The sequence below is a fragment of the Brienomyrus brachyistius genome, unplaced genomic scaffold, assembly GCF_023856365.1.
Source record: "Brienomyrus brachyistius isolate T26 unplaced genomic scaffold, BBRACH_0.4 scaffold47, whole genome shotgun sequence".
NCBI classification, from domain to species: domain Eukaryota; kingdom Metazoa; phylum Chordata; class Actinopteri; order Osteoglossiformes; family Mormyridae; genus Brienomyrus; species Brienomyrus brachyistius.
In genome coordinates this window covers 2,091,630-2,118,916 of record NW_026042322.1, presented here as the reverse complement: position 1 = coordinate 2,118,916, position 27,287 = coordinate 2,091,630, and the positions used below count along the sequence as shown (strand labels likewise).

At 53.3% G+C, this 27,287-nt stretch overlaps 1 protein-coding gene across 1 annotated transcript in view; it reads left to right on the top strand.

Moving 5' to 3' along the window:
- The window catches only part of fbxw7 (F-box and WD repeat domain containing 7), a 44,684-nt gene extending 17,721 nt beyond the window's left edge, over positions 1-26,963 (top strand). Inside the window, 10 exon segments of the mRNA XM_048999745.1 lie at positions 11,151-11,233; positions 13,610-13,751; positions 14,965-15,099; positions 15,511-15,634; positions 15,960-16,096; positions 16,631-16,744; positions 22,044-22,225; positions 22,547-22,772; positions 23,365-23,575; positions 24,742-26,963. Coding sequence (XP_048855702.1) covers positions 11,151-11,233; positions 13,610-13,751; positions 14,965-15,099; positions 15,511-15,634; positions 15,960-16,096; positions 16,631-16,744; positions 22,044-22,225; positions 22,547-22,772; positions 23,365-23,575; positions 24,742-25,010 — 1,623 coding nt within the window. The 3' untranslated portion in view covers positions 25,011-26,963.
- Positions 26,964-27,287: the final 324 nt, after the last annotated feature.

Below are 27,287 nucleotides of genomic sequence, written 5' to 3'. Positions count from 1 at the left end.
AATAGCGAGCCGTCATCTGCGAGCTCTTCATCACGAACAGACAATGCTATATTGTGCCGTCGATTGCGGATGCAGGAAGTCCAGGCTCCCGTTTCATGGGTGGGCGGGGTGGGGTCAGTCCCCCCCCCCCCACCCCGATGGAGATGGACCAGAAAGCGACAGTCCCCGTCTGCCAAGCGAATCTGGCTTGTTGCGGTGTTCTTGGGCTCATCTTGAGGTCTCTTTTGTCTTTTCTTGCTTTCTTTCCCCCCCCGAGACTCACGCTTAAGAAGACAGTGTCTCATAGCAACGGCCTATCAGATAATGCGATGTCCGTCGCACCGAAGGACCTAGGGGGCCTGTTAAGGCAATGAAGAAAACCACCACCTCCCCCCATGCCTGGCTCTTCTTTTGGTTTCCTTATGATGGGATTACAGGGGAGAGAGAGCAGGGCGCTCTCCAGTGAAATTACGGGGGTGTCTAACGGCAGCATCCCGGGGGGACGGCCATTTAGAGGGCGAGAGGTCACGTGCAGATCCTCCTGTTCAAGTATACATGAACACTTAACTTTCACCACCCCCTGGACCACTGTGTAATAAATACCTGGCGTATTTGCCTGCCTTAGTAATGCAGGATTTGGTATTAACGCTGCCCTCTGGAGACTGTTTTCTGGGCAGGGATAGGGGACCCGGATCTCTTCTGCCCCCTACCTGTGGGGATGACCTAGTCTCTAATCGACTGCTGGATTTTGGCATAGGGGTGGGCTGCTGCAGTGAAAGGTCAGTGCATTATGGGTAGGGCTTTGCTCTGTGATGTGGCTCTTGTCATCTCTGGTGCAGGTGAAGCATGCAGGCGGGGAGGGGGGGGGGGAGAGGCTCTGCTCTCCGTCACACCCAATCTAACCGCGTTGGCCTGAGAGTGGTCACAGAATGATCCGGAGAATGACAGGGGGCACGCGGTCTGTCAGGCCAAAGAGCCATGCCTGATGAGAGCCACAGGGAGGTTAAACAAGGGCAGAGATACTGATGGGAGTGGGGAGTGGCAGACTGCGATCAACTGCTTTGGCCTGGCAGAGGATCCTTGTGCGCCTGCTGGGTGTGTGCGTGCCTCTCTGACATCCCCCGTTCCCTATATATTAGCTTATACTCACATGTTAGCCTATATTTCAAGCCCCCCCCCCCCCCCCCAATCCAAGTCATTTATCATCCTCTTGTCTCACCGGGGGAGAACGTTCAGTAACTCATGAAGTTGCTGCAAAAACTCTCTCAGTCTCTCCGAAGTCTCCCTTAGTTTCATCTTGCTACGCCATGCTTTTTATGTAAAACCGTTTGAACTTTTAAAGCTCGGTTGTCTGTGTTACCCCGTCCTTCCTCTGGAGAGCAAGAAGGGTCACCTAAGCACTGCAAACGTTCCAAGGCCTCCACAGAAACGTCCGGCAGGAAGTCGCCGCGACGACGCTATGAGTCGTCAGCAGGAGTCGGCGGAATCTTTCGGGAGATCGCGATCCCGTTCGGAGAGGAAGGCCCCGTAGGATTCCTTGCCACGACGTTCCCAGAAATGCGTGCGCGCCTCATTTTATTGTCAGTGGAGGGCCGAGGCTATAATTACGAGCTATTTTTATGGGTTAGCCGTAGGAGGATGCGTATGCGACCGTTGGCGGGAAGATGGCAGCTTCTCTCTGAACGCCGCGGGAAAGGTTAGGCCGCGATGGGTCGATGCACCTGATTGGATGGAATTAATGCACACCGGTGTCAGAACGGGGCTCCCAGGTCTCCCATATTTCATAAGGGTGCAGCTTGTAGCCTGGGGGGGGATGGTCTCTGGGTATTCATGGGGGCCAGGTGAAAATGGACCCCACTAGGAGGCGGCTTGGGTTTTGCTCCATTTTAGGGCTGTTTCAAACAAAAGCAAATGGCCGAGTCTTGGAGGTGAGCTGTGAGCAGAATGGACAGCCGAATATAGAGTTGAGTGAGGGGGGGGGGGGCTGCTGCACAGATCAGTGTCCTCTGGGCAGACAGGAGAAATCCTGCACTAGCCTGTTACTTTGGAATGTCCCCCACCCAGGTGCCAAAGCGTCAGGCCTGTAGATGTCTGCACTGACTGATACGTAGCAAAGTGACTGTTTTAAGCTGATAAACCTCCTTTTATGAAGCATTGGTGCAGGGCAGTTTAATCTTGTGATAAATTGGGGTCTTTCCTTTCAAATTTGCATACGTATTCGCACAAATTACATCTAAAATATTCCACTGTCTGGGTTTTTAATTTTCCGTGGATTCGTAATCTCCACCTTAGTAGATTCCGCTTAATTAAACTCGGATGTAACTCTCAGAGTTTGGTGGCGGGGGAGGGGGGGGGGGTGGGGTGGAACTCCAAGCATGAATATGGAGGATCCGTAACGGTCAAACCGCTGTATGGATTACGGTGTGGTTATGGTGTCTGATAAATGGTCGTCAGCGATCCTTTGCTTATCAGTGCACTTTACTCCCTTGAAACGCAACTTGGAGGAGTTTTCAGTCCCCTGGTTCTTTGACGGAGCAGCCTGTTGATTAGTTTCTCTGGCACCACTTTACACTGAGGCTCCCTTTTGCTACTTGTCAGTAGTAGTAATGCATTAATAAAATGAAAACTTAACTTGTTTAAAATTGTCTAACATTTTACTAAGTGTTACAATCTATATTTTAGATTATAAGCCTTTCATAACCCCTTTATATGGGTAGCCTTATTGTAAAGTGGCACCGGTTCTCTTGCCAATACATCGTATTTTCACACGTTAGGCTACTGACTAACACGTGGGTCTCTGTGTCGCTACCCCCCAGCGTAGTGTAAAGTCTACAGAGGTTTTTGTATTTTTTTTTTCTTTTCCCAAAAGAAGTGGGGGCGGTCCTCTCCCTGACCTGCCGTAATCACACATTGACGTTTCGTTGGAAGCTCAGTTCCGAAACGAAACCGATGAGATTTTGCTGCAGATTTCTCATGATAAAGGTCACTCTGCTTTTGAAGAAGCCCAACCTTTTACTAGCCACAGCAGGTCAAGAGAATGCTGTGTGTGTGTGTGTGTGTGTGTGTGTGTGTGTGTGTGTGTGTGTGTGTGTGTGTGTGCGCATGTAAGAGAGAGAGAGAACTTGTTTTTGTAAGATGTCTTTCTTGTTAAGATGTATTCGTGGTGCCCTATAAGGTCAGAAGGTTTCATTTGTCCTCCTGTATCCCACAATGCCGCGTTCAGATGTTTAAACAAGGTCTGCGCATCGTGAGAAACGTGCAGCTGCGTCTCCGCTGCCACCTGTTTCCCGTTTCGGGTGGGGGGGGGGGGGGGGCAACGGGCCAGCCCCTTCGCAGAAGAATGCGAGGTTTTGTCAAGTCCATCTCATCTCACCCGACGATTAAGGAAGCGAGGCGTCGGGAAAACGGCGCATAAACATGCGATTGCCACGTCACCACACGGGGGGGGGAGTCAGTCTTTCAGGAATGCGGATGATTTATTTTGAGAGACGTGTCGGTTTAGATTTTTGCTGTCCTTATCAGGTTTTCACGAGCGACTTCGTTCCTCTGGAGTCTGCGGTTGATAAGGGAGAAGTTTGTTCTCAAATGTTAGTGCCGCCATAAAGTGTGACCTTCACAAGCTTTGAGCGCGAACACAAAGGGCCTCTTTCCATGCTCCTTGGATGCTTTTTTCCTGTTCTTTGTCACAATAGTTAATAGCAGATTTATTACAGCTCTGTATTTCTTCCGATGGCACGGAGCTTTGTGGCCTGGCGGAGGCCGGAACGGATGGTTGCTACGCTCACGGCTCCCCTGTGGCCGCCTGCCTGGGAATCTAAGTGGGGGGTTTCCCCCACCCCCCCTCCCCCTCCACCTACCCCCTGGCAAGCAGACCCCTTGTGATCCTCCGGTTTGTCGGCCTTGCGGTCGATGCCATACGGTGGATCGTTAAGAGGCCATCGCAGTATCAAAGCCGGGGTCTTCACTGTCTGCCACTGCGGGGGAAAATGGCCCAAAAGCAAACATTAGCACTGAATCTCTGCCAGCACCACCGGCGCGGAGAGGTGAACGGCGGAAATAACGGGCCCATTAGCTGCTTTCGTTAAAACAATTAGAGAAACTCTTGAGCTGTGAGACATCGATGGTGATCCGCTTTTGGCTTCCAAGGAGAATTGTACAGAGTCCATCTTGCCTCATTCGTCCACTTCCCCCGGGGGTGGTTTTATTTTCGATATTCGGTGCTTTGATCTCTCATGATTAGCGTCGCGTACGCTAAAGCTGGCTGCCGAGGCCGGCTTCCTGCGCGCCCCTGCCTCGGCACGCCTCACTTCCTCGCCGGCCCACGGCACTGCGGGCCCCGGGTCACTGAGTAGGAGGACGAGCGCGGTACCGGCCTTCTGCCCGCGAGCAGATGGTGCTGCCCGTGCTTCTCGCGAGGCGGCAGCATGCGTCCTGTCCTCTGTCACTTGAATGTCAGCCGTCCCCTGGCCCACGGAAATAACGACGCTCTACCCAGAAGAAAAGAGAAGACACCCCACTACCACCCCCGTCAAGCACCATGTCTACAGGAATCGCATTTGAAGATGCGCCGACAATGCCTCCGTCTCGCTTTTGGAATTTCAAAACTATCTACTCCTGGTTTTAAATGGCAGGGGAAGCCGGGAGAATCCATGCTCCGCATTCTCCCAGAGAAGAGCGGCCCATTTTTCCGTGCCCAGGAACTCCCCCTTCACGCCGTGTTTAGTGTGAGGAATGTCTTCCGGAAGGCCGTTACGGTTGGATCCCAAAATCCATGGCTCACACGGTGTGTTATCCTGGTGAAAATCCCCCGGAATCATCTTTGGGATTGAAGCCCCTTTTATTTCATGTGGCCATCTGCCTATCCAGGTGGAAGAGGCCTCCTTTACACCCTCCCCCTCATTGGTATGTATAGGGGGGGGGGGGCTTGATTGCCTTGTCGATGCAGTGGTCGGGGTATTCATGCCTCGAAGGCGTGCATCGCACAGGCTCCCTGGTGTTAGAGGCAAGCTCAACCCACCCCCCCCGCCCCCCCCGAAGCCCTCATCTGGCCCGGGGGGCTGTGAGAAAAGCTGGCGTAGCACGTCGCCATGCGGTATGAAGGCGCCGGCGAGGACGAGCTGCACATCTCCAAGGTCCCCGGGCTCCGTTCCCGCATGCCCGGCATTCCTAAGCACTGTGCAATGAACGAGGAGCCGGGGGGGGGCAGGGTCAGTGCTTTACACAATAGCCTGTAACCCCTGAGCCTCCCTCGTCGTCGTGGTAACCGCAGAACCAATGCCCCATCGTGTGTGTTTGTCTGTCTGTGGGTTCTCAGCTGCCCCCCCCCCCCCCCCATTGCTTCCCAGTAACCGCACCTGGGTACCATCATTCTGTCAGAACGTCTGAGGAACAGGTGAACCTCGGATCAAAGGCCTGGTGTGGAGATCCAGCCTCCTCCAGTGTGTCTCTGTGTGTCTCTGTGTATTATGTCACACTAAGAAGAAAAAAAACTCATAACGTGCTGATCAAGAAGGGGGGGGGGGGGGGTAGTCACTTTGATAACTTCCAGATGCCTTTTAGTACTTCTGAAAGGTAGCAGTCTCCGGTGCCCCCCCGTCTAAGCCCCCTTTAAATGGGCGCTAGATGGTGGCATGCGATTTTTGGGGATGGGGGGTAACACGGAACACCTGCGCGCACACCGGGCGGGCAGGCACTGCCCTCTCCCTGCGCCCTGCCCCGGCGCGCCTCCTCTGCCTCACGGTACTACAGGCACATTATAGGCGGAGAGCGCATCTCCGTTTCTGTTTACCTTTTGTTTACCTCGACGTCACCTGCGTGAAATCCGCTTCGGGTAGCTGTTCTCGTTTACCGTCACGGCACGGTTTGAAAAGTGTTTGGAGTCGCCGCAGACCACTTAGAGCCGCTATCGGGGAAGACCTCCGCGGCGCCGTTCGATCTGTTATCCTGGACTTCGGCCCCCGCCAGAGGACTGACAGATCAAAGGGATTCCTGGCCCACGGGTCCCAGGGGTTGATTTGTATGTTGCTCTGCAATACACGCTGTCATCCTGGCAGAGAGGTTATGGGAACAGTCTGTCTGCTTTCAACATGCCCCGACATGTCTGCAGAGTCCTGCTTTTGTGGGCAGCTCCTGCTTTTGCAGGTGTCCTAGTATGTAGCTCACGTTTATTTCCCTTGCGCTACAGTTTCACCCCCACAAGTTCCCTGTATGCTTTATTTCCTCTGGAAATGTCCCTGCTCCTTCGTAAATAATCCATAACAAGGACAGAGCTCCGTGACTGTGCGAAAGCGGCATAAAGTTAATAATAAGGGGAAACTTGTTCTTTTAAAAAACCTTTCATCGCTCTCTAGGTGAGATACTGATTAGCTTGGGGTTTTTTTGTAACCCCCGTCATGCCATTATCGTTCCTATCGCGGATATTCATTTACATTTTAGAGAGCAGACCACCCTGCCACTTAGAGCTTCAGTACCTTTTTTTCCATAAACCACAACGTGTTATGTCACAAAAATAAAGGAAGGACCCTCATCCGTAGGCGATATATGGACACAAACGTATGCAAGTACCTGCCTACACTCAGATACGTCTTTCTTGTATATGTGCGTATTAAAGCTAGCATGTCAGTACTGGGAGCGTGTTGCATGAAACTGCGTGTAAATATGGGTAAACGTTGTATTTGCGCATTTACACGCTTGAAGCATTTTGGCATTAAACCTTTGATTTTGTGACGAATTCATGCTTCTTAAACGCCCCCCTGATCCTCTGAGGCGTGCTCCTTTAAACCTTAACCACTCATAAACACCCCTCATGTCGCTCCGCTCCAAAACACCGTAAAAGCTCTGATTATAAAGCGGGCAGAGACACCAAAAATACCATCCGCCCAGTGACGAGGAAAGAGAGACGGGGGCGGGGGGGTACCACCCGGCTGGGGTGGGAAGACGGGCAACAAGTGAGAAGCTCCGCTCCGCTCAGCTCTGCTACGCTCCCCCGGGCCGGACGCCCGTGTGCGCACTACCGCCGCTCCCGTCGCGTTGCGCTGCACAGCACCGCGGACTGCACCATCCGGGCTCTCACCGCTGGGGAAGATACAATCGGATCCCTTCGCTGAGCCTCGTAGTCGCTGCCCGAGATCGGGCACGGTTTGCCGGCCCCCTCTCCGTCGCTAGAGCTCTCTCTCTCTCTTTCTCTCTCTCTCTTTCTCTCTCTCTCTCTCTCTCTCTCTCTCTTTCTTTTAACCCCCCTCCTACTCCTATCATTTCCTCGAGGGCTGGCAGTCGGGCGAGCTCTGCCGTATCGGCTAGTCACGGAGCTTCATCTGGAGTGACACGGCGGAGATTTTTTCCCCCTTTTTTTCATTTCCTTTTTAATTTTTTATTAATTTTTTGAATCCCTCACCGGTTCGGCTACATGCCGGAGCATGTCCACATCGGAGACCGTGCCGGATCCGCCTGAGAGAGAGCCAATCGCGCGTTATCAGAGAATACCTACCGGGCTGAGGTACCGGAGCTCCGTCTGCAGGGCGTGAAGAAGGGCACCGACCCAGGATTCGCCGCCATGGGTTTCTACGGCACTTTAAAGATGATTTTCTATAAAGTGAGTAAGGTGGGCGCTCTGCGGCTTTTGTCTCTTACCTGCAGCACGCCTCCCCAGGCTGCTGTCGCAGTGTTTCAGGTTCCTTTTTGGCGTATTTCGGTGTGACTAATGCGAGCGCTTCCCGTGTCTCCAGCCATTTCTGATACGAAGCGGATACATTTACGATCGCGCCGGCTTAAGGGGGACACATGGAGCGGAAACCCTCGCATTTATGTAACATGCAATCTGAAAACAAACTGGGCGATTTTCGCTGTAAATAACAGCGACGCTTGCGCTCTTTACAACCGGGCTGTCCATAAACACATTCTCTATGTGTTTTTGCAAAACACCGCATTTCTTCTAAATTAGCAAATCTTCCGGCTGAGTTTAAAATAAATGTTGTTTTGTACGCCAAATCAATGATAGGTTAACGCATCGGACCGCACCTGCATGGCTGTACCTACGAGGCTGCGGATTGTGGCTTAGGAAGTGCCCGGGACGGATCCAAGCCGCCGCTTGTAATGGGGCAAAGCATGTTCCACTGCGGATATAAATGGGCGTAAATCGCGGATACGCTCTTTGCGCGATCGGAGCCCGGTGCGTGTTTGTCCGGGTTTTGCTCCTGATTGACGGAGCTGAATTTCCTCCCCATTGCCTGTGTTGTGCTTTGGAACACCAAGTCTGTAAGTGGGTTTAATGGATGTTAGCGGGCATACAAACAGTGCCGATAATCCGGATAATGGGTTGCCGTGTCAGTACCGGGCGAGTCCACCGTGAAGCTGACATCCATCCCGGCGCTTGTAGTCGCAGTAAAACGGGAGCTTTTTCCGCGCTGCGGGGAGCCCTCTGATCCGGGTGTTTGGGAACAGCGCTCAAGCCTTTTAAGCGGTTAACTTAGTCCGCGTTTCTTATTATGTTAGGTCATATTTTTAAGCTCAGGAGAAACTGACGCTGAGCGCGCGGTTAAGTTTTATCATGCTATGTACAAAATGTACTGATCGTCGCAATGAAGTGTGTGTGTGTAATACGTGTGTGAGTGCGTGTCAGACTGATTTGTTGTGGTTTTAGGGGTGTGGGGACCCAGAGCGGTTTTCTGGTAATTCCAGCGCATCTAATAGGGAGTGTAAAGGCAAGTTGCATTTGCTTGGGTGTGTGTGTGTGTGTGTGTGTCCGTACACATATGTGTACAATATGCTGCGTACACTGTCCTATATTTTCTTGCACCTGTTTGGTTGAACTCGGATAGAGTCATACTGGTTATGACTAATAAATCTTAAAATGTAATGAGTGATGCTGACTATTGGTTTGGCTGGAATTTTGTCCTCAAGTCCATGTACAAGACACGCATAATATTTATTTTTATTTAACTATCTTGGCTCAGGTTACAGGTGTCTAGGTCATTCAGAATCATGAAGGATTAATTAATGTAACTTATTTTTAGTTCTGAAAAGGCACCTGATGTACTGAATAGGGAATCGGGGGAAATGCTGGTATTCGGTAACATTTAACAAAAATAAAAGGTCAGTAATACAGTAAAATTCCGCCTTTCCCCCGATGCCAGCTCTCATATCCTTCGCCTTGTGCAGCGCCGGTAAGCTGGAAGCTGCCTTTCTGCTGTTACTGTCTGCTCTACAGAGGGAGCGTGGGGGGGGGGGTGTGTCTGATCAGCCAGGGTTTACAAACACCCCTCAGCCTGGGACACCGGTGACTTGGTGCGCTTGGGCCCCTGCCCAGCGGATGTCTGCCCCCCTGTCACCCTGTGACTATCTGCCCCAATCCCCCCCCCCCCCCCCCCCCCCCAAACACACAAACTCCCACTCTTCTTGCACCCCTTGACTTCCATCACAGTGAGATCATTGCTCCGGGAACAGAACTGAGGTTTGGAAGGACAGAGCCTGGCCAGAAACACCATGTAATAAAACAAACCACATCCTCAGAAGAAGGGGAAAGCGCATAAGATGTGAGCGTTGGGAGTATTAAGTGTAGTGAGGGTCTCATTCTCAGCTCTCAGGGTTTTTTTTTTCCATTGCTTTTCTTAATTGTCAGTTAGTAGCCTTGTTGTTGATGCGTGATGGCATATAATCAGGGATACTCCCGCCTCCACACAAGAGTCTTTATCAAACCTGGGTGCGGTCACTTGTAGAAACAGCCCGTCCCCCCACCGCTTGCTGAGGCCAGGTGTTCTTGACACGTTGATGGTCTGGGTGAAATATTTAATAGTGCTCGCTGTAACTCCAGGGTAACGGGAACAGGTTCAGACATTGTCAGACCATCGTATATGCATCACGCCTCCCCCCCCCCCACCCCCACCTCCAAAGAGATGAATGGCTTCCATGGTGACACCACAGCTGTCTGGCTCTGCCGGGAACGTCAGGAGGTTTCAGCTCCTAGGGTCTGTCCCGAGTAATATTGCTGTGTGTATTGGTGGGTTACATAATTAATCCATTGGGTTCCCAGTGTGTTCTCTAATAATACATGTTTGCACTGTGTGTGTGTGTGTGTGTGTGTGTGTGTGTGTGTTTGTGGGGGGCAGTTCTTAAAGCACCACCACTGGCCCGAGCCGAACCCATCCCGCCGGAACGCAGGCGGCTCTGAGTCTTATTAATTTCCGGAAAGCCCCCCACCCCAAGCCCCTTGCCGCCGCCTTCGGAGAGCGAAATCGGTTTTTACGCTGCCGACTCCCGCAGGCGCCGTCGGATCCCTGAACCCCGAAGAGCGGAATACGATTTAGAAAAAGACCCCAGTGCCGAGGAAGGGGGGTGGGGCTGGGGGAGGCGCAGCGCACACGTTCCGTTTAATGTGCATCCTAAAAATAGCCGCCCTGCACTGGAGCACCTTGACATCGCTCCGGATGTCCTCTGCTGTCCCCCAGTGGCTCCTCACTGTCCTGTCCAGGCCCCAGTGGTTTCCGAGCTTGACTCTGGGGGGGGGGGGGCCCTGTTTGTGGCTTTAAAATCCTCCCCATTCGGGCCCTCATCGTCAGTGTTTCAGTACACAGGAACCTTCTGCCTGACAGTCACTCGGAACACAAAGCCTTAATTTCGTGCCGTTTGTTTTCTTTGGTTGGCTGTCACCCTCCACTCGCCGCTTGTGTGATTGTTGCTTTCTTCTTACCTGCAAGGCCTTCTGGGATATCTGTTAGTGCCATGCCAGGCTTGCCGCTCCGTCCCATGGACACCCCCCCATTCGTCCTCAGGCGGGGGTACATCCGTGGTGGTTTAATTTGATGACACCTCCTCCCCGTCTTTAGAAAACAGGCCCGAGCTCAGCGTGAGGGGAACGCAGTCGATAACCATCACCGGGGTGTTTTACACCCACCCTCCTGTTTCTCGTTTCCTCCTCCCAGTCTCACACACCCCTCATTCAGCAATGTCAGCCCCTTTAAATGTAAATACATTGGGGGGGGGGTGTCCTTTGTGTGTGGGGCTGGCATTCTGCATAAAATCCTTTAAGGGTCCGGCTGGCTGTGGTAAGGTCCGGGTCCTGCTCTGTGATGTGTGTGGCATGGGGGTCTTTGTGTGCCGCTGTTGGCCGAATGTAAATCGCCTTCGCCGTCCCTAATCGTGCTAAACGGCGCACCCCTCCCCCTTTTGTCTTGCAGATGAAGAGAAAGTTGGACCACGGCCCCGAGGTCCGATCTTTCCCTTCAGGAAAGAAGCCGTGCAAGGGCTCGGAGTATCCGAGGTAAAGCGCGCATCGCACAAGCGCACATGCACACACGCATATAGACACACACACAGACACAGAGGCACGCTCACATTGACACACACGTACACACACACAGGCACGCTCACATTGACACACACGTACACACACAGGCACGCTCACATTGACACACACGTACACACACAGGCACGCTCACATTGACACACACGTACACACACAGGCACGCTCACATTGACACACACGTACACACACACAGGCACGCTCACATTGACACAAACGCACACACACACAGGCACGCTCACATTGACACAAACGCACACACACACACGCTCACATTGACACACACGTACACACACACAGGCACGCTCACATTGACACACACGTACACACACACAGGCACGCTCACATTGACACACACGTACACACACACAGGCACGCTCACATTGACACACACGTACACACACACAGGCACGCTCACATTGACACACACGTACACACACACAGGCACGCTCACATTGACACAAACGCGCACACACACACAGGCACGCTCACATTGACACAAACGTACACACACACACAGGCACGCTCACATTGACACAAACGCACACACACACAGGCACGCTCACATTGACACACACGTACACACACACACAGGCACGCTCACATTGACACAAACGCACACACACACAGGCATGCTCACATTGACACAAACGCGCACACACACACAGGCACGCTCACATTGACACAAACGTACACACACACACAGGCACGCTCACATTGACACACACGTACACACACACACAGGCATGCTCACATTGACACACACGTACACACACACACAGGCATGCTCACATTGACACACACACACGAACCCCAGCTGCCTCGTCTGATTTACACACGCACCCCCCCCCCACTCCTGTACCCACGTGTGATGGGTGCAGGATTTGTGACAGACGGCCCTGTCCCCCACCCCCTCTCTGTTCCGTAGTGGCTTGGGCTAAATGAAAATGGGCTGGAAGGGGGTTGGGGGGGGGGGGGGGGTCCCTTTGTGCAGTGATTGGACGCCTGCATTGAAAACAGGAATCCCTTTGATGGGACTGACACACATCCCAGGTCCAGTGTCTCCCTAATGTCTTTGGTGTATTTAAAAAGATGTGATTAACATCTTATTAGCATCAATCACATTAACCATTTAGTGATCCCCCCCCCCCCCCGGGGAAGGGGAGGAGTCCTGTAATGCTGGTCTGAAGGTTGCGTTGTGATTGTGGATTGCACAACGCCCCCCGGCCCTTACACCAATTATGTCAGTAAATAAGCAGCGATGCTAATAAATAGCGGTTTTGTGCTAATTACCGAGGCGCGTTACCTGAAGCCGCGCACCTTTATTGTCGGTAGCCTCCATGGAGACGTTAGTCCATCCCGCCACAGATTCCTCTTTGTTCCCGAGCATTTGATGTTTCCCTTCTATCCCTTTGGTGCTTTGTGCTGTCAGCATAAATAAAGCTTCTGTTTTTTTTGTTTTTTTTTTACTAGAAATCCACTCAAATGGGGGAAAATTGTGTTTATACATCGTCAGGAACCCCACCTCCCTGTCCCTGTCGAACCCAAGTTCAGCCCCGAATCCCCCAAACCCCCCCCTCATACCATGCAGTCGCCGAGTACTTTTTCCTGCTGCTGGCCCTGTGTACGCACGAGGCAGCAGCAGACCATGCATATGACATATAAATATCTCAGTCCCTCTTGGCTTATGAAGCCCTTGTTGGTTGGGCCGTCTCCCCGGGGGGCGGGGGTCCTTCCAGCCCTCCGTCGCGGCCCCCGGAAACGGCGTCACGCGGTGCCCCCTCGGCTCCTCGGTCTATACCGGCGCTGCCTTCTCTGCGATTTTTCTACCATTTGAGATGACAGCTAAGATGGGGACTCTTCCTAGTCCCAGTGAGGCTTTCACACTTCCGGGCCTCTCCGGAAGTTTCCTTGCCACTGTCAACCGTTAAGGGTGATGCTTGGTTTCCTGGACAGGGCTGGTTTATAATGACCATAACCTGGGTGCCAGAAAGCCCTCTACGAAAGAATCCCCCCCCCCCCAATATGTAGACAGGGAGGGGACATGCACACCGCGTGCTGGATAGTTCTACACCCCCCACCCCCAAGAGCATCATTTGGAAAGTTTGCTCCCATTAAATTGCTTGTTTCCCCGGCCTTTTGATGTGGTTTTTAATTGTACAGAAACATGGCGGTACACGTACATTGAATGGTTAATGGTCTGAAATGTACATTACTGCTGTGATGCATCCGTGGGGCAGCAGAGTCCCTTTGACGTCTTGCCGAGTGCATGCTGCACCCGTTTCTCAGTGCTCTCCCCTGATTTTTTTTTTTTAATTTTTGTTCCCTTCCCAGCCCCACGGGGCTTGTCCCGTACTCGGCCACACCCACCACCTTTGGACACCTACGAGCGGCCAATGGACAGGGGCAGCAGCGACGGCGCATCACTTCCATCCAGCCTCCGAGTGGCCTGCAGGAATGGCTGCGGACCTTCCAGGTGAACACAGGGCCCCACCCAGCTCGCCAAATGCTAACGTCCAGTCAGTAGCTGCGATAACTGCGGACGGCTCGTCAGCTTTCTGCATTGCGTCATAAGGATTACCTGCCACAGTACCGGCGGCTTGCGAGTTTACTCATGAATGGAACTGTAATTCCTGGTTCCACGACGGAACAGGTATGATATTTGTCGGTGTAATCCCCCCCCGGTCTGCCGGGCCTGAGGATTGACGGGTCAGTCTGTGCCGGCTTAGCCGTCCTAGTGACGGACCTCGTTAAGGCAGCGGGCCCACCCCTCCCACCTCTTCCCCGTTGCGCCACTCTGTTTCCACGGTAATGGGGCCTCGGAGATCCGTCTCGTATAAGCGAGTCTCTAATTAGTGTAAAGTTTAAACATCTGGCCCGGATATTTGATCGGTGTTCACGGCGGAGTTGTGATTTATTTTTAATTTCATAGTCCGTGGTAGACTTCCGCGGATCTCGTTACCTGAACGAACGTGGGGGGCCTGGTCTGTCATAATTCCGCCGTTTAACAAAAACCCTGGATTCCAGGTGCTCGGTTCCGTTGGGATGTATCCATGGCGACGGCAAACCCGGTGAAGGCTTAGCATCCAGCACCAGCGCCCGGTCCAACTCACTCTGCTGCTGGTCTTGACTGCTGTAATTAGACTGTTCTGCAGCACAGGGCCTGCTCCAGGGTCCGGTTCTGCCAAGCGGCTGGGTGCTGCCTGCCCCCCTCCCTTCCTCTCTGTGAATGTTAAGGCGGTGGCCATCCTGTTGGTGCCCCATTGTTTACACTCGCGATTGTTCGTTGCTACTTGTGGACCGGGGTGGGAGTGTGGCTGCTCTCCTGTTAACCGTGATGTCAGGGATTTGGGGAGGGGGGGGTATGGCCCTGGCGGAATGGCTCTCACTTGGCACGGTCCACCAAGGCAACCGAGGGGCTTTCACACTCGCGCATGGAGCCTTCTGTCACAGCGTCTTTGGGAAGGACTTTCCGTTAACTCACCAGAAAGCCGTTAACGACTCTTAACAATTCTGTGGGTCACACGGGCAACATATGAAAACAGATGGAAGATCTTGGCTTTTATCCTTTGATTCCCCCCCCGTGTTATTTTGGTCGCGATTTTGTCTACATCTGTATTGGTCACACGCGTGGGCACGCACATGCACATGCTCACACATGCATTGACCCCCCCCCTACCCCCCCCCAGAGCTGGAGCGGCACGGAAAAGCTGCTGGCGCTGGACGAGCTCATCGACAGCTGCGAGCCCACGCAGGTCAAGCACATGATGCAGGTGATCGAGCCGCAGTTCCAGCGCGACTTCATCTCCCTGCTGCCCAAAGAGGTGAGACGCAGCCCGCTGCGGCTAAACGCTAACCAGCCATCGTGTCGCGGGCCGGGGGAGACCAGACCTTAGACCTTTCAAATGGGGTGTGGCTATGATTTTATACAGAGGGGCCAGCATTATCAGCAAGTGGTATGTTTTGAATCGGCGAGTGACAGGTGAGGTCGCACTCTGGGAGCCATTCAGCTGGGGCTTGTGACCCCGCCCTGGTATACACCCCCTCGCATGGAGTGTGGCTTCTCTGGCTGGGTTATTGGGCCTTGTGTCTTATCTGCTGGCCCTAATCTCACAGGTGGCGGCGGCTGAGCGGGTGCAGTGAAGCGTGGTGCCATTTGTCTTCCTCCATCTCCCCCCTCCTTGCTTTCCTGAGAGTCCTTATAGTCTTTCTGCATGCGTTCCTCCCCCTCCCAGCTGGCCCTCTACGTGCTTTCCTTCTTGGAGCCCAAGGATCTGCTGCAGGCCGCTCAGACCTGCCACTACTGGCGCATCCTGGCTGAAGACAACCTGCTGTGGAGGGAGAAGTGCCGGGAGGAAGGTTAGCCACGCCCACAGTGCCATGCCACGCCCCTTTATATGCATATGCAACACCCATTTGTTGCCTTATGGCACGCCCCTTTCATCTGTATATGTCACACCCCACAACATGTTTCTGTGTGTTTGAACAAACTGCTCCTATACAGTTTGGGGGGCGGGGTCTCCGGCTGCATGTCACCCTCTAATGATCCCCTCCCCCAATCCCATGTTGGGCATCTACCCAAAAGCTCCGATTGCCCCCATGCCGTACCCGTGTCTCCCTGTTACGGCCCGGTGTGAGCTCTGGTTGGGGGGGTAATGTCAACCCCTTCACCACCACCCCACAGGTATCGACGAGCCCTTGCATATCAAGAGGAGGAAGGTGATCAAACCTGGCTTCACGCACAGCCCCTGGAAGAGCGCCTACATCAGGCAACACAGGATAGACACCAACTGGCGGAGAGGAGACCTGAAATCTCCCAAGGTACCCCCCCCCCCCCCCCCAAAAAAAAAAAACACACACCACTCCATCGCCGTGATAGTCAGAGTTCCCTGATCTGCTCTGCCTCTGAGTCGGTCTCCGTTGATTTGGCTCGTTTCCGAGCTCAGAGCGTCTCGCCGCCCCCCCTGCTTTCACACGCGTGAGTGGCACCCCCCCCCCCCCCCCCCCCGCACGCCACTGCCTGCGGCTTCTCTGACTGCCGCTGATGTCACCGCGTCGTTCTGCGCGGCCCTGTTCGCTCTTTCCCTCCCTCCCTCTCTCTCTCTCTCTCTCTCTCTCTCTCTCTCGCTCCCGCTCTCCGCAGTGCTCAGAAGCGCTTTGTCATTTACCACGTCAGCACTTTCGTGACCCGCTATGAGCCAGGCGGGCAGGCAGGCCTCTGTGGGTGTAATTTAAAGGCTGCTCCTGCGCCTCTCTGACGTTTCGAAAGCCCCGCGTGTAGATGTCCGCGCAAGGTCTCGTTTTCTTCTGACTCTGGCCACCTCTTGACCTTCTCCTCGCCCCCCTCCCCCCCAGGTGCTTAAAGGTCACGACGACCATGTGATCACCTGCCTTCAGTTCTGTGGCAACCGCATCGTTAGCGGCTCGGACGACAACACGCTGAAGGTGTGGTCGGCAGTCACAGGGAAGGTGAGTGCCCCTCCGCTTTCTGTCCCCGGCGTGAGAATCTCAGCTATCACAACATGTCGGAGGGAGTACCATGGCTCTAATCCCATCATGCATCTCTCTCATCGATCTGATGATAAACTGACAGCCCCCCATTTCTGGATGTGATGGTTTTCTCTTCTCAGGCCTCGCATGCGTGACTGGCTGGCTATCCTCGCCTCGTTCCTTAAACCATGCCCCTTAGGCCATTACCCTGAGCTCTTCATTAGACCCAGCTTGTCATGGTTGCCGGATCTGTTTGTTCCCTGTATCGATTTTCGGGCTGGACGGGCGCCGTTAAGTCCCGCAGATGCTTAACTCGCCAAGGCCCTTGTCCGCATTGGCGCCAGAGTCTAGGGCAGGAGGCGTCTGTGTGGTGCAGTGCCGGTCGGTTTGTTCCTGACACGTGCCAGGCTCGTGTGGCTTTCCCGGAGCCGGCCAGAGAGAGCAGCCGAGCCTGCCGATTGGCCGTAAATCAGCCTGTCACTCGCCTCCTATTCCTGGACTCTGTTTTCCCGGGAGCGCTAATGAAATGGGCTCCTCTTCAGAGCACCATACCTCTCCTGTTTTGACAGGGGTGAATATGTATCCCGCTGCCCGTGTAATCGCGTCAGAGCCGAGCCGGGAAGACGAGCGAGTGCCGGGGCGGGGCCTCTTGCCTTGGGGTTTACCGCAAGGGGAGGAGTAGTTTCCCGCGAATTCTGCCTGGATCACGGTTGTTCTGGTACCCTGGGCTTTGAGGGCGCATGCTAGGAATGATGACTCATCATTAAATAGTGCGCACCAGCCTTTGTCCCAGAAGTCAGGGAGGAGGGGGAGGCTTTGCAGTGGCGAGCAGGAAGCCCATGGTCGCCATGGCGATGACCCCAGGGACAATAAGGAAGTCAAAAACTCGGCTAAATTTACCCAGGTTATTTGTGCTTTTTAATGGTAGGCATGTGTGCAAAGCGCAGACATGCACTGTCACATGCACTGTATGGCCCAAAGTGTGGGGACACCGCTGTTAGAGGAATGGCTGAATTGATCTGACTGATGCATAATTAAGAACACAATCGCATGACCTCCTGCCCCAATTGTCAGCAGCGGAATGGGAATTAGTGACTTTCCATTTGACACCATCATAAGATGGTATCTTCCCAAGTTCGCCACATTTCTGCCCGGCTAGAGCCACCCTTAAGTAAAGTGATCATGAAGGTCACAATGTCTGGGAGCAAGTTCACTTGGGAAATGGTCGGCCACATAAACTCTCAGAAAGGGGCCTGATCACCCAACACCAGTCCCCAACCTGGATAGCAGCAAATCCCACCAACAATGATCCAACATCTAACGGAAAGCCTTCCCAGAAGAGATCAGGCTATAATACGCGTAGCAATAATTTGAACCAACTTCAAATTAATAACCTTGGTTCAGAACGCGATGCCGGACCAACTAGTGACCACATACTGTTACAAGGTTAGATCAGTGGCATGCAAAGTTTATTTTGAAAATAGTTGTTTTAAGTTCAGTAATTAAATACGTGCTTAATTTTGTTTGAGTGCTTGAATTCCTGAAGCAGACTACGACTCAGTGACTTTAATCAGGCAGAGCCTGACATCTCAATCAGATCGATTCACTGCTGATTTGTCCAAAGTAATTTGGTGGTTCTTTAGTATCTGGACTTGGCACTGTTGTGCTGGCAGGACGGGGGTGGCCTTCATCTCCTGGCCGGGGAGGAACCGCGCTGAGACGGGGGCCACACCGGCAAGCAAAGCATGCAGACCTTGGCAGGAGGGCATGTTTTGGTCAGGGGGTGCTGGGGCATCATCATGAAACAACCGGAAGTAGGAGGGGGGTGGGTCAGATTTGTGGAAGGTCGCATGCAGCTTAAAAATAACGCTTAAAAAAAAAAACACGTATGTTCTGGCCCGCATTGCGCAGCAAGGGTCAGTTTCAGAGTAGGGCGTCTCAGCAGCCTATGGTCACGCCTGAGCGCAGGTACCGAAGCCATGTCCAGCGAATCGGCACCCCGTGACCGGCCTCCGCATCGACCCCCCCCCCCCACACACACACACACACACACACACACACACACACACACACACACACACACACACACAGCACTTCCTGTGTCCCCTGCGTCTGCCCTCAGAATGCGCCAGTAACAGCCACGCGCCCCTGTCCCGGGCCCGGCGGGGGCGATACCATGACCCGCCGCGGCCCGAGTCCCTGCCAGACACGCTCAGGTGAGCCTTCGAGCCGCTTCTTCCTGCGTGAGTCACTCCGCAGCGGTTCCGTCCTTCCGTGGAGGTCGAGTGGCAAACCGGCAGCTCCTCCATCTGTCAGTGTCTGCGGGACTCCTGTCCGAGGCGCGGCAGGCCGTCCTTCTGTAAACCGGCCAGCGCCGCTGCTATTTTCCATTGCTGGGCCTCCGTGGGTCGCCTCCGTGGGTCGCCCCCGGCGACAGCACGGCGGGTGCTCTGCGTCGTTTGTCACAGGTCTTAACGAATCGTACTTCTGCTGCTGGGAATCGGGGATATTGATTGGTGGGGGGGGGTGATAACCCTAAACGCTGCATTTGAGCGCCACTAAGGATGATACGGCATGATCCGGTCCCTTATTCCCGTCTGCGAGTGACTCCCATTGACGACCCCTCCCCCCCCCTTTTCCGTAAGAGTCCCGACTCCATTTTTCCAGTTCGGCAGTTGCGATGAGGTTGCATCAGCTGCGGCGTCGCATGTCTGCCTTTCGGTGGTTTTTTGTGAGCCACCGAACCCGTAGCCCCATGCTCCTCGCTCTCGGCTTCATTCCATGGCCACCGATTCTCCCCCCCCCCCCCCCCCCCCCAAACCGGCTGCACCGGAGGGGTCAGCCTTCAGGATTCCTCTGATCTTAAAATACCTTGGCGTTTGAGGCCACTCACTCCCAGCCATATCTACAAACTTTCACTCGCCATCATCTGTACTCCTGTGGGAAAAGTACAAACACAAAGTGCAGCTTAAAACAGTTTAAACACTACAATTTAAAGGCTTGATTTTCTCCTTCCCCTTCATAGTTCCCATTCTAGGCTAATCATACTTTGGCGGTACAACCAGTCCGCGTTGAATTCCGGGTGATATCGGCCACTGGTACCCGGCGTGTGAAATATGACCGGAATGGCAGGTGGGGGCAGTCACACAACTAGTTCATTGAGTTTGTTGCTTCTGTGTTGACCGTCACCATGGAAACCGCCTGCCACGTCCTGCCAGTGGCAAGTGGAACGCTGAGGTTTATGAGGCTCGTGCTGCGTGGAACATTCACCGGGCCACATTCGCCACTCTGCCGGTTCTAACACAGCCCCCCCCTCCCTGTGCCTCTACCCCCCCCCCCACACACACACACACACACACACACATACTTCCATGAAAGAACCTTCTGCAGTGGAAAGTCGATGCTCTCCATCTGAAGTTATTAATTTACTGAGGAACCAGGAGGCCACAGTGCGTTCTTGTCCACTGTAGTTTAAGGCACCCTTCATGGTAGCACATTCGAAGTTCTCACAGACCAGGAGAGGGGTTGTGTATCATGGGGGGCCTGGTTGGAGTCATTCTGTCCTGGGACCATGAAATGAGCACCCCAGGTTATAACTTTCTACGGGGTTCGCCCCTCCCCCCCTTTGATGATTGGCGGAGAGCAGCAACGGGTTTTCCTGTGGGACCGTAATTAAGGCCGCAGGACACTGTGAAGGGGGGGTGAGGGGGTGAGGCTCCAACTAAAAACACTGAATGAAAGCCGAGGTGAAGGTGGACAAGTGAGGCATCGGTGTGGGGATGGCCGGCGCCCTGATGTGGGCGGTGGGAGTAACTGCCTGCCGTGGTTCTCAACTTCACCGCGGATATGGCCCCGGCCTCCAGATCCATCCCTTTTTATTAGGATGCCGTCCACTCAGCTTTTATTACTGGTGGCTGCTGAAAGGCAGACTGTCCGTGCGGGCGACCCTATCTCTGCCTGATTGCTTAGTAGGAGAAATAAAAGGTTGAGAATGGTAAAAGGGGAAAATAGCCAAATTAGTGCCCGCTAAACAGACCCTAGATACAGAGGTAATCCTCCCTGGCTGACAGCATTCAGAACCTCCTCTCTCTCTATTGTTCAGGTAAAAACACGGACAGCTAAACTCCATTCCAACAGATCCTGTGCTTTCATGTGTTTTCTCATGGTGGTCCATCTCTGTCCCTCTCTCCTACACATAGCGTCCCCACACATCACGCAGTAGACAGACGATGCTGTGGCCTGCAAAAACCGAATACTGAATATAAATTCAGCTGCAGACCATGTTTGTAATGTGGAAAATAAGGAACGGGCCCAGTTCTGGCTTAGCCGTCATGGCCATCCTCCAGAGTTTATGTCCCTGGTCGGTTTCGTCTACCACCGAAGTTGTGATTTCAACACTTGTGACGGCTTGTGGTTTCGGACCATTGGACGAATCCCACCTGGAAAACCGTTAACATTTTGGCACCCCCCCCCCCCCCCCGCCTAAGTCATTGGCCGTGACGGGGTTTGGCTAGGGAGTAGCGTAGACGGGAGGGGGGGGGGCTTAATTCTGCAGAGAAGGTTCTAGAAGGTCAACCCGCTGCTTGCAGAAATGGGCAGAGTCAATGGAGTCGTCCCTGTTTATCAGGACAGAACAGCTCCAGCAAGCAGCATATTAAACCTGCCCTTCATCTGGTAGGAGTGCGGCGGATTGCAATTCATTCTGAGTCTCCTTCTGAATGGATCACACCGGAAAACAGCACTGATTTCTGACCCACCGGCGTGAGAACGATGCTCTGGGGAGCAAATTAAGTCAAACGTCTTCAGTCCATTGGCAAGGAGGGGGGGGGGGGGTGATTTCTGTGCTGGCGTTTACCGTATTTTCTCTGATCAATACCTCGTTCGCAGTCCCGGGCGAAATCGGATTGGTGGATGTGTTTATTCCTGCATGGATGCTTATCGAGGCTCTTGTGGCAGGAGAGCGTTCCTTTAATCAAGCATCAGTGGGATCGGTCACCCCTGTCCATGGGGTCTTTTCCGTGTACGGAGAATGGATGGGTGCATCCTGGCCGTACACAGGCCACTAAGATATACAGGAGCTTATCGATGACATTTGGCGTGTTTGTGTTGTGTGACGCGGAAGAGCGCAAACACAGGCCTAAGCCTCTGTTTAATGAGGTAGTCCGCTGCGAATTACATGGTCGTCAGCGGTTACCACACTTAAAGGTCAAACAGAGATTCCCCCGCCTGTGGCATTTGAGTGCTCATGTTTTTAAATCGTCTCTGTCTAACCTGGCAGTGCCTGAGGACGCTGGTGGGTCACACGGGCGGAGTCTGGTCGTCCCAGATGAAGGACAACATCATCATCAGCGGCTCAACGGACCGAACGCTGAAGGTGTGGAATGGCGAGACTGGGGAGTGTATCCACACGCTGTACGGCCACACGTCCACGGTGCGCTGCATGCACCTACATGAGAAGAGGTGAGCCCCGCCCCCATCCCCGCCTGTTCAGTCCTGCCTGCTCCCTAACTCATACTGTCAGGGAATCATGGGATGAGCATTGACAGGCTATCAGCGGGCTGAGACATTCTGGCGTCCATAGTGGGTTTGTGCCGGAAAAACACAAGATGGCGGTTTCTACGTGGTGATTTAGAATGCTGCCTTGTCTCTCGCTTCTGTACGGCGGGAATGTGACCCGTTTGGGTTTTAGGCATCCCGCTGTGCGTTACTAACCTGGGAAAAGGTCGCTTGCTTTCCGGAAGCGTCCCGTTTGAGCGTCCGTCTGTCTCCTGTCCGTGCCAGGGTGGTGAGCGGCTCGCGGGATGCCACACTGCGGGTCTGGGACATCGAGACGGGCCAGTGCCTGCACGTGCTGATGGGCCACGTGGCGGCGGTTCGCTGTGTGCAGTACGACGGGCGGCGCGTGGTCAGCGGGGCCTACGACTTCATGGTGAAGGTGTGGGACCCCGAGACAGAGACCTGTCTGCACACGCTCCAGGGACACACCAACCGCGTGTACTCCTTACAGGTGAGCGGGGACTGCCTGCAGCGGGTGCTCGTAAAGGCCGGTGGGGTGTTACCTAAATGGGCCGTTACCTGAACGGCATGTCACCCAGGTAAGCTAGTTAACTTTGCCGCATAGCCGTACAACAATAGGGCGTACTAAAAGTGTAGGGTGTGCCATGCGTTGGTGCGGGGGCTGAATTCTGAGGGGACAAGATTCAAGGTAGGCGGGACATGAGGGGGCAAATTCATAAAGAACGGCCAATCTTGTCATTAGCCAATAAAGTTTTTTAATCGGTGAGTGACAGCGGAGAGGGGAATCTGGTGGCCAATCAGCTTTCAGCTAGTGCTTGTATTATGAGTATATGGGTGTTTTTATGGCAGGAAACCCTGGTGAGAAGGGGGGAGGGGGGGTCTGTCTAGAATGAAGAACCGGGGCGGAAATTTCCGTACAGCAAGGTTACGTTTAAAATGCAGCCAGCACTCGCAAAAAAGAGCTTTCCAGCCCAGCCAGGGTGACATAATCGGATTGCAGGAAGTGGCTTTTCCCAGGCAGCTCCAGGACACTGGGCTTCTTGATTTAACAGCTGATCGATACTCTCCGTCGCCCCCTGCAGTTCGACGGCATCCACGTGGTGAGTGGCTCCCTGGACACATCGATCCGCGTGTGGGACGTGGAGACAGGGAACTGCATCCACACGCTGACGGGCCACCAGTCGCTCACCAGCGGCATGGAGCTCAGGGACAACATCCTCGTCTCGGGCAACGCCGATTCCACCGTCAAGATCTGGGACATCAAGACGGGCCAGTGTCTGCAGACCCTGCAAGGTGAGCGCAGTGGCTTGGTGGCGGGGGATCTTGTTCTCATACTCTCCTGTCCATTATACGCTTCACGTATCAGGGATGGAAGTAATTTTCTACCCAACTGTCCACATTCCGCACTCCCCGGCATAGCTGGGAATTGTGGACAGCTTTTTATGGCCACCATATTGTAAAAGATATAATTTGTAGTCGGTCGTAACGTCCGGCAGGATTAATTCCCACTCGGATTATGAGGATGTGTCACCTGACCTTGTAGTTTATGGGTCTGACGCTCACCGAAGCAGAGGACACGCTCAGTGAGCATGGAGACGAATGGGGAATATGGAATGGGGGGGGGGGGGGGGATGCTGGTGATGGGACGGGAGCTCAGAGGGAGGAGGGGGGGCACCCAGCAGAGTGTTAATGTCAGGGGTGAGGTAGCGTGCGTGGACGGTACACGGCATTCAGCCAGACTGTTAGCGGCCCCGCATTTGAGCACCAGTATAATTAAGCCCTCATTAAGGCTCAGCACCCTGCGCTGGGGATGTGTTTAGCCATGTTTAATGGTGGCTTTGAGTTGCAGACAGGCGCCCTTGGTACAAATACGTGACGTGGTGGGTTGTATTTATGACCCCTTCAGCAACAGAGGGCTTGTAGGTACTTCCTGATTTGTGTTCTTTTACACCCTGTCGCACAGACACGATTCAGCAGTGTCTCTCTGACATGCTGATTAGGTTCTAGACAGTCCGCCCTTGGGGCAAATCCCACCCACCTCCGCAGGCCTTGACTCGCTTTCAACCACCGTCTTGCACACAGCATTTGCACCCCCAAGTCTGTATTCCAGTAAACTAGGACCAGGATTGGTAGTCTCTCACTTTCACAAATTACTTATTCCGAGGAGAAATGTTGACGCTCCTTCGGGGCCTTGCCACATGGCGCGATGGCCAGTTGGGTGACCCGAAGAATTTCTCAAAACCAAGAATGCAAAGATCATACTTGTGGTCTTGGCAAGAGCGGTCTTGGTAACTTGCCTCCCAAGAACGAGGATGCAGTGGATGTATCTTTGATATCTGAGACGGGGCAAGAACGACATTCAGGGATTTTGTACTGTCCTCTATACTTTTGTTCTTGTGTACTGGAACCGGTCTTCGGCAGTGGAACGTGACGTAACCTCTGTGCTCCTCCTCCCGCAGGTCCTCATAAACACCAGAGCGCGGTGACGTGCCTACAGTTCAACAAGAACTTTGTGATCACCAGCTCGGACGACGGCACGGTAAAGCTGTGGGACCTGCGGACGGGCGAGTTCATTCGCAACCTGGTGACGTTGGAGAGCGGTGGCAGTGGTGGCGTGGTGTGGCGCATCCGCGCCTCCAACACCAAGCTGGTGTGTGCCGTGGGCAGCCGGAACGGCACCGAGGAGACCAAGTTGCTGGTGCTGGACTTCGACGTGGACATGAAGTGAGCAGGCCCCCAAAATGGGCCCGACACACGCAGCTTTCGGACACGGGGCGGCCCACCCCCCCACCCCCCCCGCCTCATCCGTGCTCGCATCCAAGCTCATCCCGCAACTCCTCAACTTCCTCCTCCTCTCCCCCCCTCCCCCCAGCTGCTGCAAAGGCGCTAGGCCCCGACCTCTTGGAGGCCAGTGGGGTATATGTGTTTGGGGGGTTGGGGGCGGGGCTCATCACACGCTGATGTCACAGAGAGGTGGAGCCTAAAGGGAGGCTGGTTCATGACAGGGGAGCTGGTGCCCCCCCACCCCCCACACAGAGACTTGTTTGCTCAAGCCTGACGCTACCAGTTCAGTGTATAAATGTCTATCCCCCCCCACATCAACAGCAAATGCAGGTTATGGACTCACCGCTGTATAGAAGGAAACCAGTGTCTTGTAAGAAATGGTAAATAGTGTATAAAAATATTAAAGATGATACCTTAACAAACAAAAAAAACAAAAACGAAAGAGATTCTTACTGGCGAAACATTGAGCAGAATCACACAAGCAGCTTTTTGGTTTTCAGGCCGGGGGGTGCCTGGTTTGTGTTTCGTTGGTATTTTAATTCCATCATTCGTTTCCTGGTTTGAACGGTGCAGAAACGACTGTGAATTTCAGTTACTTTGTACATTTGATCAGTTCAATGAACGAGTTTTTTTTTTTTTCTGCCTACTGTTGCCAACAACAATCGGTCCCAGTATTAACCTCTCTCTCTCTCTCTCTCTCTCTCTCTCTCACACACTATTCTGTCTCTTTTTTTTGGAGGGGGGGGTCTTATCGAAAGCTAAATCTCGATAGGCAAGATGTCCCGAGTCTTTGAAGAGTCTGGCTGGGTTAGCTCCTCAACACTGGTGCTATGTTGGGGACGGGCTCCTGTCCCCCCACTTCCCAGTACTGTGTTCCCAGTGGCCAAACTTTACCTATGCTGCTAATGGAAGAGAAAAGGTGGATGTTTAATCGCTGCGACGTTTTAGTCCCAGACTAAATTCCAAATTAACTATAGTTTGAACTCTTGACATGAGCGCTGCGTGAGCGACGGCTGACTCTGCTGCCACTGGAACCCAAGCCAGGTGTGCCTCTGAGTGGTGTCAAGGAGGGAACGGACAGACGGATGACAGACAGACATGGGGCTGCCTGCAGCAGGAAAGGACAAGGACTGAGCGAACATTACTGTTTTAGGGTGTGTGTGTGTGTGTGTGTGTGTGTGTGTGTGTGCACATACATGTGTGCAACAAATTGTAAACACATTCCTTAGGACAAAGTTCTTTCAGCCTGTCTTGGTGGGGGACTCCATTCTAAAGGGGTGGTGGAAAGGGACAAAGGGGGGGGGGGGGAGTGGTAAATGTCAGGCAAGTGGATTTTTAAATTTTGAAACAATCGCCGTGCCGACGTACAAATGAACATCACTCAACCTTAAGTTAGAGTGGAAGTGCCCCGACTTGCAAAACGCAGACAGATGTGTAAGATGTCCGCTCAAAAGGCTCCTGGGGTCAGAGGTCGGCAATGCATGAGGTCGGTCGTCTTCCTCGAAGCAGACCCGGCTCTGGGTGCATCTGCTTCCTCGATGAAAGGGCGGGCCTACAGGGAAAGGTGATAGTGTAGCCAAATGATTTGTCTCATTTTCCAAGAGTACACGACTCTAGCTGAACTGTGAAAGTGGCATAACACTGTATATTAAACAGTCTTGTTCTCTCTCTCTCTCTCTCTTTCTCCTCCCCCCTCTCTTCCCCCGTTTAATTTATGATCTGGTTTAAGAAATCAGATGTTACCGGTGGATTTATTTTCCAGTTTTATGTAACTGCCTGCCGTCACAGAGGGAAAAAAAAAAACGCGTATGGGATTGTGTATTGTTTGATTCACTTAGAATTTTTATTTTCTTATAACTTATAAGTGCAATAAAAAGTGGGTTTTTCTTTTTCCATATCAAGCATTTCTATTATCTGTGTTGGTGTCTGTATGCATGTGACTCTACTCTTGACACTCCCAGCGGGGGGGCACATTTAATGGATTCACAATCCCTGTTTGCGTCTTGGGTCTCAGCGTGGCCCATGGCAGTGTGCACCATGTTCACCCAAAGTTTGGTCTTAACACCCTGTCAAGGAGTCATATAGAAAGATTCCCGGTCCTAGGCTCCACCATTGAGTGCCGGAACATTCCAGGAATCCATTTAAGTTCTTGGTGTCCACCACCCCACACACAGAAACACACACACACTCACACGCACTCTGAATGCTCCCACCCTGTGAA